We start from the raw sequence: 17,059 nt of genomic DNA, 5'->3' as shown, positions 1-17,059 counted from the left end.
TTTGAAAATAAAAGCGATTGTCTACATAAATTTATGAAACTTAGAGATTCAGTTCACTCAAAAACGTATAAGCATGCCTGTACTTTATGATACAGACGTTTATTAATAGTCTTACTTATCGATACTCTGTGAAGAAAACTTATATTTTCCCCTCCAACTTGTCTATATCACATTACAGCAGAATTATTTGGCTGACATATTTTAAATGCTCCCTGCCTCTCAAGCTAGAGGAAGGCTATTCAAATGCTTTCAAGCCCATTTAGTAAAACTTCGTCTACATCCATATCTCTTACAAGGTCCCGTTTTACTCTTTTCTACGCTCGTCGCTCAGTGGTTTGTCAAGAGCTGAATCACTTGCCCTACCAGTTGCCATGGTTCCCGTTTCCGTCTCAACTAAACAATTAAAAGAGAAATAATCATGAAATATGGGATCAAAAATGTACAATAAATAGTCGTTCGTATTTTTGTAGAATTTGGTTTTCATCATGATTAAACAACTGTTGAAACGAAGGATGATCACATGAAAACAAGTAACATTTGTGTTACGCTGGAAAGCAGTCGTTGTCCATGAAATGAGGGAGGTTCCCATGCATTATATATTTAACAGATCACCAGAAAATATCTTCACATTGCGTTTTGGTTCATCGGGGAGAGTGAAAAAACGGCAAGGAAAAGGACAGCCCAGAAAACAAAAACATGCAATTGTAAAGGAACAATAAAGAGCTAAGGGCTTGCAATGAAATACATGCTATTTAACCTTTACCAATTAGAAACAGCCTTTCATTTGTAAATAAAAAATAAAGTTCGGCAAATAAACGGATTATGGCCCAACTTCTTGAGGAAGGTGACACTTTCTTATTTAGAAATCATTTGATGGAAGAGGGATTTGAAGAATATTTTGGGAAAGACTTTCGATAAGGGTCCCAACTGTTCTTAAGGATCAAGAGAAGATAATCTCCTGCTAAATTTCATTTTCCCATGTGTACCCGAAGAAGCTCGGTAAAAAATTTAAAGCCTTCATAAAATCAAAAAACACAAGTTTACCTTTGTTTAGGTTGATGAGCTAAGGACTTGTATGAATTTAGTCTACCATTCTAGACGTTTCCATGCACTATTTATAACACAACCAGTTGTGACGGAAATATCTCCACGCCCAAAGGAAATTGCATTACATATATAGGTTATCTAGGATATCTATTTCTAAAGCTGTAAAAATCAAATACCTGCATGCAAAACGAGATCATTTACAAAATAAATTCCGTTTATAATTCAGAAAGTACATATATTCCAAATTTGATTATAGCGCAAGCTGAAGATTTGTCCTTTAAAAGAGACTCTAGTCTCTTAACATCACGGCCTTTTCATCAATGCTGAAATCAAGTCATAGTTTTATTGAGAAAAACAAAAACAAAAAAGACCATGTGCAGCAATTTTAAAACTGTAAAATTATCAGATGCTTACAGAATATATAAAAATATGCATGACCTAGACTCGACCAGGTTCAACCGTAGAAAGGGTTTTTACTATTAATCATGGCCAAATTATCCGAGCAGCAGTATAAACATTGCTTAATTTATGAGTTTGATTTTCAATAGTTGAAACTTCCGACAGGCTTACATGCCCCATTTAGATCAGAAAAGATACTTTACGCCATTATCACTTTCAAAGCAAAACCAAGATTGTTCAAGACTTTTCTTTTTTTTTCTGTGAAAAGTTTCTAAACTACAACTTCAAGTTCCCCGAAAGAGATAACTGGATAAATGTGCAACGAATTATCCTTACCCTTGGGCGCTTCTAACGTCAAACCCTCTCTAAATTTTGCATAATTAGTTTTTCAATGAGAATGACTTCAAATACGTAATGTAATATTTCCTATTTCACTAGGTGTTTTTATAATTAATATATAGATTTAGCCAAGCCTAAAAGCGGAGCTCTTATTAGTTTAATTTCCAGCCTTACGTTTCACTGAATAAAAACTGTAATAAATCTATCTACTAGCAAGTCTTTGTATTTGTTTCCTTACTCGGAACTGGTTAGATCAAATGACCACCACAAACCGTATAATATTAAGCCAAGCTTTAATAATTATTCGATCTAAAAGAAATACATTTATAATTTGCAATTAGAACAAACGCAAATCAAGTCTTTATCTTGTAATTAAATTCAAAAACTTCAATATAAACTTACTTCTGTGGCGGGTCGTTACAACGGTCTCACTTCACGGGTTAGCTATTCTCCAGGTAAGCGGATTTAGAGACAGAAAACGATAACAAAATAACTTCTTTCTCACTTCGATTCTGCTGAAAAACTGACTTAAACATAATAATCTAACGCTTTTAAATCAATCTATTGAATTAATGTCAATCACGATTCTTGTCATCGACTAAATCTGTCAACACGAGGCAACGCCTATTTATTAAACGAAACAGTGTTATATTTCAACCCAACATTTCCTCAACATATAAACACTATTACAAAGTAATTATTCAGGGAAATGGAAAACTTGTGGCATATACACCATGTTTGAAATGCCATAACCATAGTAAGCTAACAGGACTGAGGAGGATGTATGTGGGAATGGACCCTCTTGTCTGTATAGTGCCACTGAGTACGGAAAAAAGTTTGACGCAAGAGTAACGCTGGGAACATGCAGTATGAGATATATTATAATATCAGTTATAATTATCGTAAATCTGAATTTCTCTGGCTAAGTAAACGAACGTCATCGACACTGGAACTTTTGAATCTTGAGAGTTTCCATTCAATTTCGCTTGGAGAGAGTACGACAAACGAACAACTTTTCAAAGGCGGATTTATTGTAAATCTGAATGTTCGAGACCAGAATGTTCGACCACTGTTAGTTATTATTAGGCTACATCGAAAGGTTACACAGTCAAGAAAAGATCAAAGCCATCAAACTTTGGACAAACCTACGTCACTACAGGTGTCTACATATATATCATTTGTCATAGAAGACGTTTCAGTCTGCCTTGTACTCTGTGTTCCAATACTGTAAAACAAGGTTCAAAATAGCGAGTGCCATGGCTACTTAAAAAGGCACAGTTTTTAAGACGTTTCTTTGCCTCCAAGATATTCCTACTTCTAAATTATGTCCAGCTGAGTTTAAAAGAGTATAATTAGAATGTTAGGCACATTTTGTTTAATAACGTGCTGATTAAAACGAAAACTATCGAAAAGACCACAAAGTAGTCGCCTGCTGGCGAAATTCTTGTCACAAAAAGTCCAAAATTCTCAATCGCCTCGGCGAACAGCTTGTGGCAATTTCAAACCTTATCTCATATACCACGTCCTTTCCAACCGAGCTTTCGGCTCCTATTTTATTTGCTATTGACAGCCGACGTTTATGAGAAATCTTGCCTAACCTTTCCAATTTTTTCAGTTATTTCTCTCAGCCCCTCTACATTTCCATTCCCCTCTATGCGCTCTAAAATCTTTTGTTCAATGACCCCTTTTATTGCAGCTACCTCCTGCAACAGGCTTTTCATAATTTCAAGTGGCTCGTCCCTCTTCGTGTTCTCAATTGGCTCGTCCCTTTTGGTGTTCTCAGTTGGCTCGTTCCTATTCGTGTTCTGCTGCCTCCTGGGAAGTTCATCTACATTGTTTATAAAAGTAATATATAAGAAATACAAGTAAACTTTCCTTACTCGATTTTAACTTACTGATAAACCTAGATTAGATTAAGCGTTTTAACACGATTTAATAAAAAACGTCCCTAGAGTGATCAAAAACAGAGAAAGATACAATAGGCTTGAAAACCCTTAACTCAACAGAATCCTTATTTTGTCTCTGACATACTCTAATGTGAGTTAATCAGCACAGTATACTCTTAAACCCAATCTACGAGCTGTTTCGACCATCACATGATATCAAAAATTGCAACACTTTAAATTGACCATATACGATCCATATGCCGAGATTTTAACTGAAAAAAAAACTAGGCAGATCAGGTAGATGATATGTCGGGCAAAAGCTCGAATATCACAGAACATCAATCGGCGATTGACAGTACAGCCTAACCCTAACCCTATGAAGAATCAGCATGTCAATAGTCTATGGAAGACTCGTAATGACTGCATGGTTTTAACCCTTTATACTCTATCATCATTATGCATTTTCTCTGTACTGTTCTCTATATATTTCCTAAGGTGCTAACAAGGAGAAGTTGTTTAACAATCAGGAGCTTCTTTGGTTGGTGATCATTTCCTTTATTCTCATGACCTTAATGTGTGATTCAAGGGTGATATTGTTAGTAGAAATTAGACGCTGGTCACTCTTAGGGTTAAAGGGTTAAGGACACTCAGAGCTGAAACTCACCTACTCTAGATTTGAGTCTCGTCACGACTTGATTCATCTCTCTAACTGTTCTGATAATTTCACTTAACTCATCCAATTGCTTTTGTTGACTTCCTGTTTCATCTCCACGTCCATTTTGTTTTATGTCTCGTGTTCTCGATGCAGTACTGGGCATCGTCTCAGGGGAACCTCCTCTCTCGCTGGCTTGGCGTTGCGTGGTCTCGCCCTCTTTGTCGCATAATACCCAGAAAAAAAGCCAAATATAACGCTAGTAATTACCACTTTATAGTAAAAATAATGCATCATCAAGCAAGATCACCTATCGTTAGCAAAAAAGCTGTGCACTTGAGAATCAACACATTTCAGTATTATTTATCTCTACGGGACAATAAGAGCTCATATTTTAGTGAAGGTTTCTCAAGATTACCCATGGAGTGGCGGGATCTTGACTGCTCTCTGTTTTCGACTCAGCCGTTAATGAAAACCATGTTGTACAATATTTTTTTGTGTGTATGTTCTAAATTTAATATAGACAAGACTGAAAAATTTAAGTCCGCTCTGAAGCTCTGGTGGATAGATATCAATTTTCCAGCTTGATAAAATGATTTAAATGTATAGATGCGCAGAATTAGTCGCTCACTGGGATTCTCGGTTAAGCTGAGGTTAATATTTCAACCAACAACAAACTGGCATAGACACATGCCTGATCCGGTTTGTAAATCCCAAAAAGAAAAACTGCAGTAGGATTTCAGGATTTAAAACGATCACAACAAAAACTTCCACAAGTCTGATACTGAGCCTCTGAAAGGATGGTCACCAAAGACATGGTACTGAACATGAGATGAAGTGTACCTCAAACAAATCAGAAAAGGTCATCCCAATACTTCTCTGTGTTCTAGAAAACTAAAAGAGGATTTGAAAATTGGCTGTTTGGGGATGCCTTACAACTGGAAACTTTCGATGAGCTCAGCCAATATGATATAAAAAGCGCGAGATACATAAGATAGTGCATGCATCATTATTTATACACTCGCTAATTCTTCACAGACCGCTAAGTTATTAAGGAGAATCTGTGTAAATATTGATCGTACCTTCCTCCGTACTTCTATTCGTTTCATGATGTTTTCTTTCTCCTCGTTTTTCATCTCGTACAATTTCTATTCAAGAAACGAGGAAATTCAATGATCAGAAAAATTTAGATCGTATGAATGAGTAATACAAATGCAGATTTCAGGTTGTAAAAGCAACTAAAAACACTGTGACCACGTTTAACTGTACCACAGAAAATTTCAAAAACTCATTGGGAGAATTCTGTGGACTTCAAGCGAAATGGACGATTTCCATAAAAAGTACAGATTTAAGTACCTAGCAATTTTTCTGCGATCCTTTTCTTGCCTCTCACAGTAAGGACAGACTCAAGACGTCCCACAGTTGCCTTGCACCCATCCTTATCCCTCCATGACTGGAGAAGAGCAAATCCCTTATCGCGAGCTTTATGGTAATCATTGCCTATGTTGCGAATTTCGCTCTCAGGAACTTCAAGAAATGGTCCAAGGTCTGACCAGCAGTTTCCTATGTCTTCTTTAAAAAGGGTTGCTAACCTTTGAGTAACAACTGACTTTCTCAACTCTCCGATTTGGGCTGATAGTAATATTAATAAAAAAGAAAACAGAACCAGGCTATAACTACAAGAGGAAAAACATTTTTAACAAATTCCGGGGAAAGATTCAAGTACAGTTATAATCAACTTTGACATCAGGACTTCAGAAAGAAGAGCGATGGTTTGCTATTTTAAAGTAAATTAATGTCTTATACCGTGCAACAACCATGCCTAGTTTGCTCGAGAACTTTACAATGCAGAATGCAAAATGAGCAATCAAACCATCTTGGGAGAAAATCATAAGCAGGATGATAATGAATAAACTTATTCAGTAGTTGACAGACTACTGCGATGATTTAAACTAATTAAAATCCTTTTTAAGGTGAGGGCTGGAAAAAAGGAAAATTTAATGAGAAGTCCAGAGGAGACTTTATACAATTAAAAATAGGGGCATAGATAGTCAGACTGCACCGGATGAAGTCGCTCGTTATTTAAAGGTCTCTTGGCGATGAGGGCTTTCCCTTACTCTTAATTATACATGAGGAAAACGAGATTTCTAACGGGCATTTTAAACCAAACAATAGTACTTACTCTCGCCAAGTTGTCAAAGAATAAAGAGAAGGAGTAGCCAACACATCCACCTTACCTTGCCATGTGTGATTTTATCCGAAAAGGTCTACCCAGAATTACCACATGAAAATTCTATAAAGGTATCACAACCTCTCTTCCAGCATTCTTCCTTCCACGTTCCTTACTACTATTTTAACATTCATACAGCTCTCACCCGAGTCATCCACAGGCGACTCCACAGAAGTTGAAGCTTCACCAAGCAGAGGTTTATCCTCTAACTGAGGCATTTCCCTGGATTTTACTGGAGTACGGTCCTGTTACGAGGAAAAGAAATCCATACATCATAAAAGCATAGTATTTTAGAAATGAATGTAACAAAATAAGGCGACATGGTTGACTTATTGCAAAACTCTATCAACAGTTCGAAAAAAAGTCCTGAAAATAGCAGATAATGTTAAAGCTACAAGAGCACTTTCATCGTGGAAATGACCCCTTTACACGGAAAACTGAATGTAAAGAGTGTGGCCGACATTTCCTCAGGTAAATTTCCCGCGAAGGTAAATTTGCATGGATACGTCAACAATTTGGGATCAGACGAAGCGCCCATCCAACGCCTTTATGGGGGTTACATTTGTCATCTCCAAGATTCTAATATCTGAGCTTAAAAATCTTTCTTGACCTCCGGGCGAATTTTGTTTGCCCATTTAGTGAAAATTTTCATTTGATAGAAAATACGCCTTACTGATAAAAGGTGCTTTACTTTTATAGGACAAAGAGGGTAAGTTTCTGAAGAAACTGTGGTGATGCATCGGTGGGAGATTATAAAAGGGTAATTTAGTATTATCAACTGAGTTAATAACGTAAATTGGCCACCGTAAAGAGTTTCAAAGCTGACGTTTCGAGCGTTAACCCTTCGTCAGAGCGATTATCGAGGGGCTAACGCTCGAAACGTTAGCTTTTAAACTCTTCAGGGTGGCCAATTTACGTCATCAACTCAGTTGATAACACTTAATTACCATTTTATAGGATAGTATTTTTCTCGCATGGCCATCGTCGAAAACTCTTTTTAAGTTTTTCATTTCTTGTGTTTCAGTGTCCAAGGTGCTTTATTCGATTTCTCTTTCACTTTTTTTTCTTGACATGCTGTGAAAATCCTAGTTATTATTCCCCCATCGCTTAGGGTCGAAAGCCGCTAGGATCTACAAAACGTTCAAAACTACTCATGATACTCTCAAGATTTCTCTTACCAAGTCACTTAAAAAAGAATCAATGCCTCGAAGCATTTTCGACTTTAGATGGAGAGAAGAAATTATGAAAAATATATGTAACTGAAAAGAAAGATACTGTTTAATTAAGGGTATCGGTGTAATAATGGGCATAGCATCTTGTCCTAGAAATCATTTGTTCTTCCGTAAGGTCCTTGTCATACCTTAAACGGCTCCACTAGATGAAGCCGCAGAGAGCAAAGCCTCTCTCGTCCTTCCTTGTCGTTTTTGTTTTTGAATAATTCTATAGTCGGTGCATCGAAACAAACCGAAAAACAAAATTTAAAATGGTCTCCTGTAAACCTATGAGAGAAAAGAGCAACATTGAACTCACGACACACATTTTTCAAATGGCACTAATAATGTTACGCATTTTTTGACGAACTGCAGAGGTTTCCCGATGAAGATGTTTTCAATTAGAAGCCAAAGAGGATGCGAATATTTTCTTTATAGTTAGCAAATGCAGACCATAATGCTTTGTGCTGAAATACAATTCCACCGGAAATTTTTGAAATTGCGTATATCGTCGTCATTCACGGGAGATTACAACTTTATTATGATGATCAGGCAACTCACCGCGATTGTTCAGTGAGGCAAATTTCCCGGATACCTTACAACTGCAAAGAGCTCTTTATAGTTCGTCTAAACATACGGGCCCTGCTGTAAAAAATGCTTCGCGTTGGATTTTCATTTAGCCACGGCCTTAAGGCCCATGTGAAAATTTTGTCATGTGGCGGACGAAAGTTACATTGTTCTTAACTAAATAAAAATTCCTTCAAATTCAGCCCATAAGCCCGTTTAATAATGCAATAATTCACCAACGCTTAGACTGTCCACAGTCTAAGGGCCTGTTTACATGGAGGTGGGGGACCCCAGGTAGGTGTGGTGACCCGCTTAGGCGGGTTGCCCGGTCTGCTAGGTAGGGTAACCCTGTCAGCCGGGGTGACAATTTGCCATGTAAACGTGTCAAGGTGGAGTAACCCGCCTAGCCGCGGTCGCGTTCAGGGCAAAAAGCTCAAAAGCGAAACATGTGTGTTTTAAAACTTTATACATTTCCTAGCCGTGTCATGGCAGAAGTCACCAGAAACCGCAACGGACACACAAGGAGTGTAAAATGTTCACATTTCGGAATATTTAGCGTTATAAATCGACCATATTTGGTTTCCCAAACTATTCAGTATAGCGTATTAAGTCAACAGTTCCTTGCGAAACCAAACACCGCGCAACACAACGCATGACGCTTTCATAAAAAAATACAGAAGTGTCCGAGAATTAATCTTTCGTGTTTTTCGAGATGTGAGTTTGGGACGCCTCTGCTCAAACTCCTTAATTGCAAGCGCAACAACAACCTCAAGAAACCTCACCCCAGCACCCCGGGGTTGTAAGATTGCATGTAAACGCGTTTTATTTATCCCACGGCTGGGCGGGTTACCTCACCTACCTGGGGTTCCCCACCTCCATGTAAACAGGCCCTTAGAAAAAAAATCAATAATTCTTCAGAAAAGCATTCCACTGTGAATTCAGTGGTAATAATCAACTCATTCTCAATGTGATCTGAATCGAAGTTGGATCAGTGATCAAAAAGCATTTAAATTAAAAAACTGATCTCTTTCTGAGACTTACAAAACGGGGGTGTAATTTATATCAATTCCTTCATCAACTGGAGTGAGTCCATTTGACAGAGAAAAGAGTGCCTGGTCCCCTTTGGCGAGTTGTCTTTCTGACTTGGCTTCGCCATAGAGGAGAACGCTATGCTCTGGAGATATCTTTTTTAAAAACTCGGTTTTCATGTGGAGTGGAAAACAGCGAAGTGTTAGTAATCCTCGCTGTGGATCTTGTCTTGCTTCCTTTTCCTTCTCAGGACACCAGAAAGCGAAAAATCCTACATGTTGCGGACAGGAAGAATCCACGATAAAGAGCTCTTCAGCTTTCAAATGTTTCGTAGAAGAATTAAGCATCACACCGCATCTAGCAATAACATAAAGGCACAAGGAATTTAATACTTGAAGACATTTTGAAAACTTGGGAGATGAAATGTAGGTAACTGACTAAATTTTTTGTGTTTCTGAATATGAAAAAGTTGCAAGTTAGAAAAATGCATGTGCATGCCATGGCAACGTATTTTCATTTCATTTTTTGATACTCCTGCAATATATGTAGTTCTCAGTTCGCAGATAACTCATATATGTGGGAAAAAAACAAGATTGCAAACTTACTCCAAGAAGCGATTGATTTGAAGTGTATCAGCCCCATCTACCTCGAATGTCACAGTCCCTTTTTCCAGTTTTGGTGGCGCCTTCAACTTCTTTGTCCAATCGATCCATTTCAGTGACGTGTCTTTACCGCCACGAAAAAACACTCTCACGTGCCTTGGTGACATTCCCAATGACTTAATCTGGTGTTCTTGCGCGTCGATGGGTACACTTATTAAGATGGGACAGGTCAGACTAACTTGCAAAGGATCCCTTGACTCGACTTTCGGTGTGAAAGTAATGTGAACGACAGGACCAAAAAGAACCCTCTTTCCTTTGAAACCATCACTTGAAAGCCCTTGCACCTACGAGAAATCAAAATAAATTCCATGCACAAATCTCAAAAAGTAGTATATTACGGAAAAATCAAATAATTGAACTATTACAATATCTCATATCGGAAATCCCCTTGATCTAACACCGTCCTTCTCAGCCACACGGAGCAGTGGGAAAAAGAGTGGGAGAATAACAATACTATCGGCCTTGCATCAATGGACCTACCAGAGGCGTTTGACACTCTGCCAAATGACTAAATGGTGGAAAAGTTCAGGGCTTACGGCGCTGACGATAACAGCTCCAAGATCATCAAGGATTGCCTCACAAATCGAAGTCAATGGGCAAGATTAGGAGATCAGTTCTCAGACTGGAAAGGAATTTCATTACGATTTCCACAGGGAAGCGTCCTGAGTCCTTTGATATACAACATATTCATGAACGATCTCATCAATGTCATCAAACACAGTAGTTTGTCTGCCTATGCAGACCACACGCGGATAATTTATGCCGACAAAGCGTCCGCGAAAATTGAAGAAACCATCAACAATGACCCCGCTCGTGTGGACATACGGCTCGAGGAAAATGGTAAGAGAAGAAACCCAGCAAAGTACCAAGCAATCGGCATGGGAAAGACATAAATCACGCCTCAGTTTCATTGTGAAAACACAGAAATCCCCATAACCGAAGATTTTGAGATGCGTGGAGTAACTATAGACGAAAAACTAAATTTGAAAAACCTGTGGGCAAGGTTTGCAGAGAAGTTTCTGAGCAAATTGCCGTGCTCAAGCGTATGAAAAAGATGCTCCATTTTGAAACAAGAAAGAACATCTATTTTGCATCTGTCCTTCCCAATTTCAACTATGGCTTTGAGTCCTGGCGCTTCTACAGTAAAAGTGCTAATGCAAAACTGGAAAAATAAAGTAAACGAACGTGCACTGCGATTTTTTTCAAATAAAAAACAAATGCTCTACCAGGAACTACTCAATAAGATAGGCTTACTGGCATTGAATAATCAAAGACTCGCAAAAAATTGTTTGTACATGTTTTAGAGCTGTTAGTTACGATCATGCTCCTAAAAGCATAAAAAAACTTACTTGATTTTAGAATATTAAATACGATCTGAGGGAACCGACATTCGAAAAACTGTTTAAGGTCAACACCACAACCTACGGTCTGAAATCGTGGCGTTACCGGGCACCATTGCTGTGGAATCTGCCTCAGAGTCACACAGAACTGTTAGAACTATTCAGACCTTCCAAAACATTACAGAGAACATTGACCTTTTGGGCCTTTTGCCTAACATTTTAGTATATATGACTATCGTTTTTACCTTTTTGCATAACGTGGAATTGTTATAGACTGTATTTTATTATCCTGACTCAAACCCTTTTAAAATATTAAAATTTTTATTCATTTGTTATATTATTTGTTTTTTAATTTAATTCTTATTAAGGCTGGTCTGTCATTTCATCATGTCAAGTCACACCTGAATAATGACTGAATAAGCAGACGAAATAATTGATCTACTTTCAGGATTCTAATTAAGATTTCACATCTTTTTGGGGGGGGGAAATAAACAAATACACACTGCGAGAGTACACACGCAGGGAGCCTTTAGTATCATTATTCTCGTCCTTATAGTGATTGCTACTGCAGGGGTTTCAATAAAAGCCAATTACAGGCGGTCTACCGCCATCTATAGGACCTCTTACTGCCGTTACTACCTGTTTCAACATTACTGCCGGATCTTCTTACATTCGACTGATCGAACATAACGCTAGCAATTACAGCTTTTTAAAGCTTAAAAGCTTTATCCTGCATGTTTCCTTTGTGACAAAGATTAAAAAACAAACATTGTTGCCTAAAAAGCCTTGCCTCGTCGTTTCAACCGGCTATTTTCTCCTTTCATTTTTACGTTTCGCTTTTTCGGATCATGTTTTTGAGAGGTTTTTTCTTCTTCATGATAAAATTTAAGGATAATTATTCAGACTTATTTAAAACACATGTGGATGATTAATCAGGACATTTATGTTATTTATTCCTTTTGTATTCTTTTAAAATTATTCTAATCATATACCTTCCCTTTTGACGAGTAAGTATTTTATCTTTTGTGCTAGCAGCGGCCAGAGTCATTATCACGTCAAGATGATTAACATGAAATAAAGTTTTTAAACTTTAAAAGTGTATAGATTAACGTGTAAAAGCACGAACAATAAAACTTTAATACAGAAAAGATGTCAAGAAGAGAGTGTTTCAGTTGTATGAATTGCTTTTACCTTAATGATGAGGTCCATACTTGCAGGAAACGAGGTCCTAGGACTTGACAAACAAAAACCCGGGAAATCTGGTATGCTGATTGTTACTTCTGGACGTTCCCCTGCATCCTCTTTTCGAAGTTTGTAGTTCTTCAGACGACAAACAACGGCATACCGGGAAAAACTGGTTATTTTAGCCTTAACAAAGGGCAATGTATTTTGCCAGTCTGAACATTCACCTTGTAGATCTGAAAAATTTTAAGAAAAATACATTGTCTATGTACAAGAAATTAAATAGGCTTGCTACCTCAGTTTGGTTCAGATGAGTGAATATTGTGCAGTCCTTTGTTTTCAGTGTAACTATGCGAGTTACTCTAAAACTAAAAATTCATGAGCCACAGAAAATAAAACAAATATTGCCTTGTTTTAGTTACAAACCTGATGGTTGCACCTCTGAGGTGCGTAGATCCTTCCAGCTCAGTCCTTTGGGATCGGCCATTTCCTTCAAAACAAGCTCGTAACCTCTCAAACAAATTGCACTATGGCTTAAGGCTACTTCAATGGAACTGAACACCACATCATGTGGATCATCACAGTCGAGTTCTATTACATTGCTCACTAACGATTCATTGCCTTCAAGAAGAGAAACACTCCAAGGCTCCCACAACGAACAAGTAACCAGTCTTGGATATGGTACTGCTTTAGGAAAAAATTTTATTAAAACGCCCGTTTCTTTTAGGATCCACGTAAAACCTTCCTCTGGTACCAAATCTCTATAAGAAAACATGTTGACTATTAACTACGGTGTTCACTCTTTCTGCTTGAAAGTTGTTCCCGAGGTCGTGGGGGACAAAACAAAGAAAAAGCTACTCGTTAAGGTGAATCCATGCTCACGCCAAGTCAATTTGGAGATAACCCCGCTCTGCTTCTTATCATAGACGGTAATAGACGTTAATCAAATGGCTTTGAGAATTAGAAATGGAATAAATTTATGACCAAAGTAAGGAAAAGTTATTTCATGCAAACAATGACACCAAAATCCTTTTGTGGCGCCTTTCTATTTGTGACTTATGCAAGCAAGTGAAGGGTAATGCTTACACGCATATCAGTAAAATCGTAACTCCCGTGTACCCCTTGATTTTTTCACCCGATGTCAGAGCTTAAACCCCTTGATTTAGCAAGCCATACGTTCGTACAAGCATTAATTGACTCGTCTGATGACTAAATTACGAAACTAAGTAATCTCCCCTCGAATACAACATCAAAAACAGCCACGATAAGATGGTTTATAGATCTCTAGTTACATGATTTCGAAAAAATCAAACTTACGAAAAAATTATCCTCTTCTCAATCTTTTCCTGTGGAATGCTTATAGTTTCTGCAAACACTTTAGAAGAAATACACGCAAACTAAGTTTATTTAAGCAAATGCAAACATTATTTTGGGTGCACAGACCTAATACATTGATCAATTCGAAGCTTCAGCATCCCCCCCGCGAGCAATCCCCCGGGCATTTGAACTCTTGAATATTGGCTCGTTCAAATTCCCTTCCCCTCGGGCCAAGGTTGTGTTTAAATGCCCCACCCAATATTAAACTATTCTTAGTGTGATCAACAAATGTTATAAAATTAAGGGGTCAAGTAGCGAAGTCACGTATCAGTTATTAGTGTTGCTGTTGGGTTTTTCGCTTCTAATTATCATTCCAGGATGAGAAATTTGTCTTTTGAAACCATTTATTCATATCTTCTCTTCAATAATACATCAAAATTTGAAAATAACATTTAAAAGTAACATTTTCCTTTCAAAAAACGAAGCGAAAAACGTACGAATTTCTAGCTTTTACGAGCCGTGCGTTGTAGATTCCCCATAATTAAATTGTTTATCAGAATTTACGCCCAGGAACTTGCGTAGCTCCGTGTTGGAAATTAATTCTGAAAATTGAACAGTTTGAGACAAATCTTCTCTTGAACAACACTTTTGGGACATATCAACATTTAAAAATAGTATTTGCCATTCGTAAATAAGATTGCTAACCTTTGCAAACCCTAATTTGAAGTCAGAAAGCTTAGTTTTCTTTCTCCAAAACAATGAACTAAATACTCATTGTTTTATAAACAAGTATTTCATGGCATGTTTCCTTTTCATTTTGAGCTCTAAAAGATCTATCTCAATCGGGATGGAGCGGAAAAAAATCTTGAAAGGTTTGAAACCTTGCGGCTAAACTAAACTGGAACTTTCAGCCGAAGTGAAATTGCTCAAATCATGTTATGGTGCAAATATAGAGGCTCCTGAGGAATTAGGTATGACTTGAGCCCGCGATATGTTATAATAGGCAATAAACTTAAACTTCGAGCAATTTCAAAACTATAAAAAAATTAATTGCGAGATTTCGTTGCATCCTGGTTTATCATTAGAGGGGATAGAGGGAGTATGTCAAGGAAATAGAGAATTATAAAATATTGAGTACAGGCACCAAGAAAGTGTGTCAAGCGAGAAAGCTTGCACGAATAAGAGTGCGTGCGCATTTATTTGACAAATGAACGGTGCAAAGGACTGAGATTTAAAAAAAAAAACAAGTCCTCCTCATTTCGAGCCAAGGAAGAGGTCTAACGGTCTCCTAGTGTTGAAAGCTAATAAAAAGAGACATCTGCGTTATTTACCTTGATCTCGGACCATCGGACCATCGCTTAGAGAGTCAAAGGACTCTTCAAGAATTGCTCTTTTAAGAGGCTCTGGTAGGGTTTTTTCTGTAGTACGTGTCACATCTATTTGACACTATTTTAGATAGTTAGGGTTGTGTACACAGTTAGACAATACGGCGTTTAGATACCGGAGACTTAGGACCTGAAAACCGTTCTTAACAAAGGAGAATAAAGTTAAGTTCTGCAAAGTGATGTAAACGACTACACCTTTGCCTCCTGACACTTAGCGAAGACCCAATAAGCTAGGTCAATTTTATTCAAGATGGTGGTAAAAGTTCATCGATCTTGGAGTATCTGTTCACTGTGATTTTTCATTGATCAAATCCATTTCTATTCATGTCAAAGACTAATGATTCTTTTTCAGTTATACTATTTCATAAAAAACCTTTTTTGAAGAAGATTGACAAGGAAGAGAATGACAAATCCTTTTCGTTAATAAGCTTTAAAGCGAAACATTAATACTTAATGTTTTTAAGTTTTTCAATGATAAAATTGTCATGTTAGGGAAACCTCGTCATCGAAGAGACCACGGATGCTTGGACTTCTAATGAAAGCTAACATTCCATTAACTGATATCAACTTTATCGACAGAAGCTACCATTTTCAACTGCGAATTGTCCAAATAAATATAACAAATTACCCCCAAAAAATAATAAGTGCAATAGTGCAAATGACTGAGATATGAGAAAAAAAAATAACATTTTGTGATTTACCTTGATCTTGGACTATACCACCATCGCTAATAGGGTCAAAGGGCTCTCCAAGAACTGCTTTCCTAACAGCTTCTGGTAGGGTTCTTTTTGTAGCACCTTTCATATTTATTTGAAAAAGACACTATTTTAGTTGGTTAGGTTGTGTACATAGTTAGATAGGACGGCGTCTAGATACTGGAGACCCGTTCTTAACAATGGATAAAATAGTTCAGTTTTGCAAAGTGATTTAAACGACCACACCTCTGCCTTCTAACACTTAGAGAAGACCCAACAAGCTAAGTCCATTTTATTTAAGATGGTAGTAAAAGTTCATCTATCTTGGAGTATTTGTTTACAATGATTTTTCATTGATCACGTCATATGTTCATATGTGCAAAGAAACAAATATTCCAAATTAACATAGAGCATACACACATGTATTTACAGTGTGGATTTTTTTTCCTGAACAAGTATATCGTATATCTTAGGAATCTATCTATTTCAAGTTGTCTGTAATAGTTGATAAGACTTCGTCAACTATACACTAATAGAAATCTCAAGTTCTCCTGTCATCATGTTCGCGAAGCAAACTAAAATGCATCTCCAAGCAATTGTAATGTACATATTCAAATTCTAACCTTACCTTCATCGCTGTTTGGTGAGGACATTATTTAAAAATCTGGAAATCAGCGAGTTTCTAAAATATTTGATGTTATCTTTGACCGATGCAAAGAGTTCCTCAGTAAGAGAGTCACCAGCCTGTTAAAAATATTACAATATAATGAGAATTAACTGCTCCCCAGGCCAAACACATGGGTAAAATGCACGTATACTTGCATGCATAGAGAAACGGGCAGAGAATTTTAATTTAAAAATCTGTTCCAATTCAGCCTTAGTGCCAATTCTTTCATGGGAAAGTACATTTCCCCGCCTGTAACGAATCAAGCCGAAAGTTGAATCGCAATTAATTTACACCAAATTTACCACGCAGCAAAGGCGAGTCGTAAAGAAACTTAGGAATTTCGTTTGACTGGAAAATTCTTTCTGACTTAACATAAAGTCTCTGAAATATTTGGATAACTGATCGGTCGACACAGCGGCTTTGACTGATAACATTCGACCGAGGATTTTGA

The 17,059-nt window shown here is 37.4% G+C and overlaps 1 protein-coding gene across 1 annotated transcript; it reads right to left on the bottom strand.

Annotated features, from left to right (window-relative positions):
- Nucleotides 1-2,798: 2,798 nt before the first annotated feature.
- LOC113667779 (uncharacterized) lies at nucleotides 2,799-15,293 on the bottom strand. The gene is made up of 12 exons (XM_089181426.1): nucleotides 15,193-15,293; nucleotides 13,862-13,919; nucleotides 12,971-13,305; nucleotides 12,554-12,780; nucleotides 9,966-10,306; nucleotides 9,373-9,717; nucleotides 7,914-8,052; nucleotides 6,699-6,798; nucleotides 5,680-5,955; nucleotides 5,406-5,471; nucleotides 4,336-4,542; nucleotides 2,799-3,613 (listed from the first exon to the last, which is right to left on the bottom strand). Exons 1-12 carry the CDS (start codon nucleotides 15,206-15,208, stop codon nucleotides 3,363-3,365), a joined length of 2,361 nt encoding a protein of 786 aa, XP_089037552.1. The 5' UTR covers nucleotides 15,209-15,293; the 3' UTR covers nucleotides 2,799-3,362.
- Nucleotides 15,294-17,059: the final 1,766 nt, after the last annotated feature.

Source organism: Pocillopora damicornis, chromosome 9, assembly GCF_964200805.1.
Source record: "Pocillopora damicornis chromosome 9, jaPocDami1.2, whole genome shotgun sequence".
Lineage (NCBI taxonomy): Eukaryota > Metazoa > Cnidaria > Anthozoa > Scleractinia > Pocilloporidae > Pocillopora > Pocillopora damicornis.
The sequence above is the reverse complement of the archived record's forward strand: the minus strand, read 5'-3'. Positions and strand labels throughout refer to the sequence as shown.

What these genes read in the sequence shown, in the direction of transcription:
- LOC113667779 (XM_089181426.1), bottom strand. An exon ending in GTATGGACCTCATCATTAAG is followed by an intron (nt 10,307 to 12,553) that starts GTAAAAGCAATT and finishes GATTTCTCGTAG; the next exon opens with GTGCAAGGGCTTTCAAGTGA. An exon ending in ATCTAGTGGAGCCGTTTAAG is followed by an intron (nt 6,799 to 7,913) that starts GTATGACAAGGA and finishes TCCTCGTAACAG; the next exon opens with GACCGTACTCCAGTAAAATC.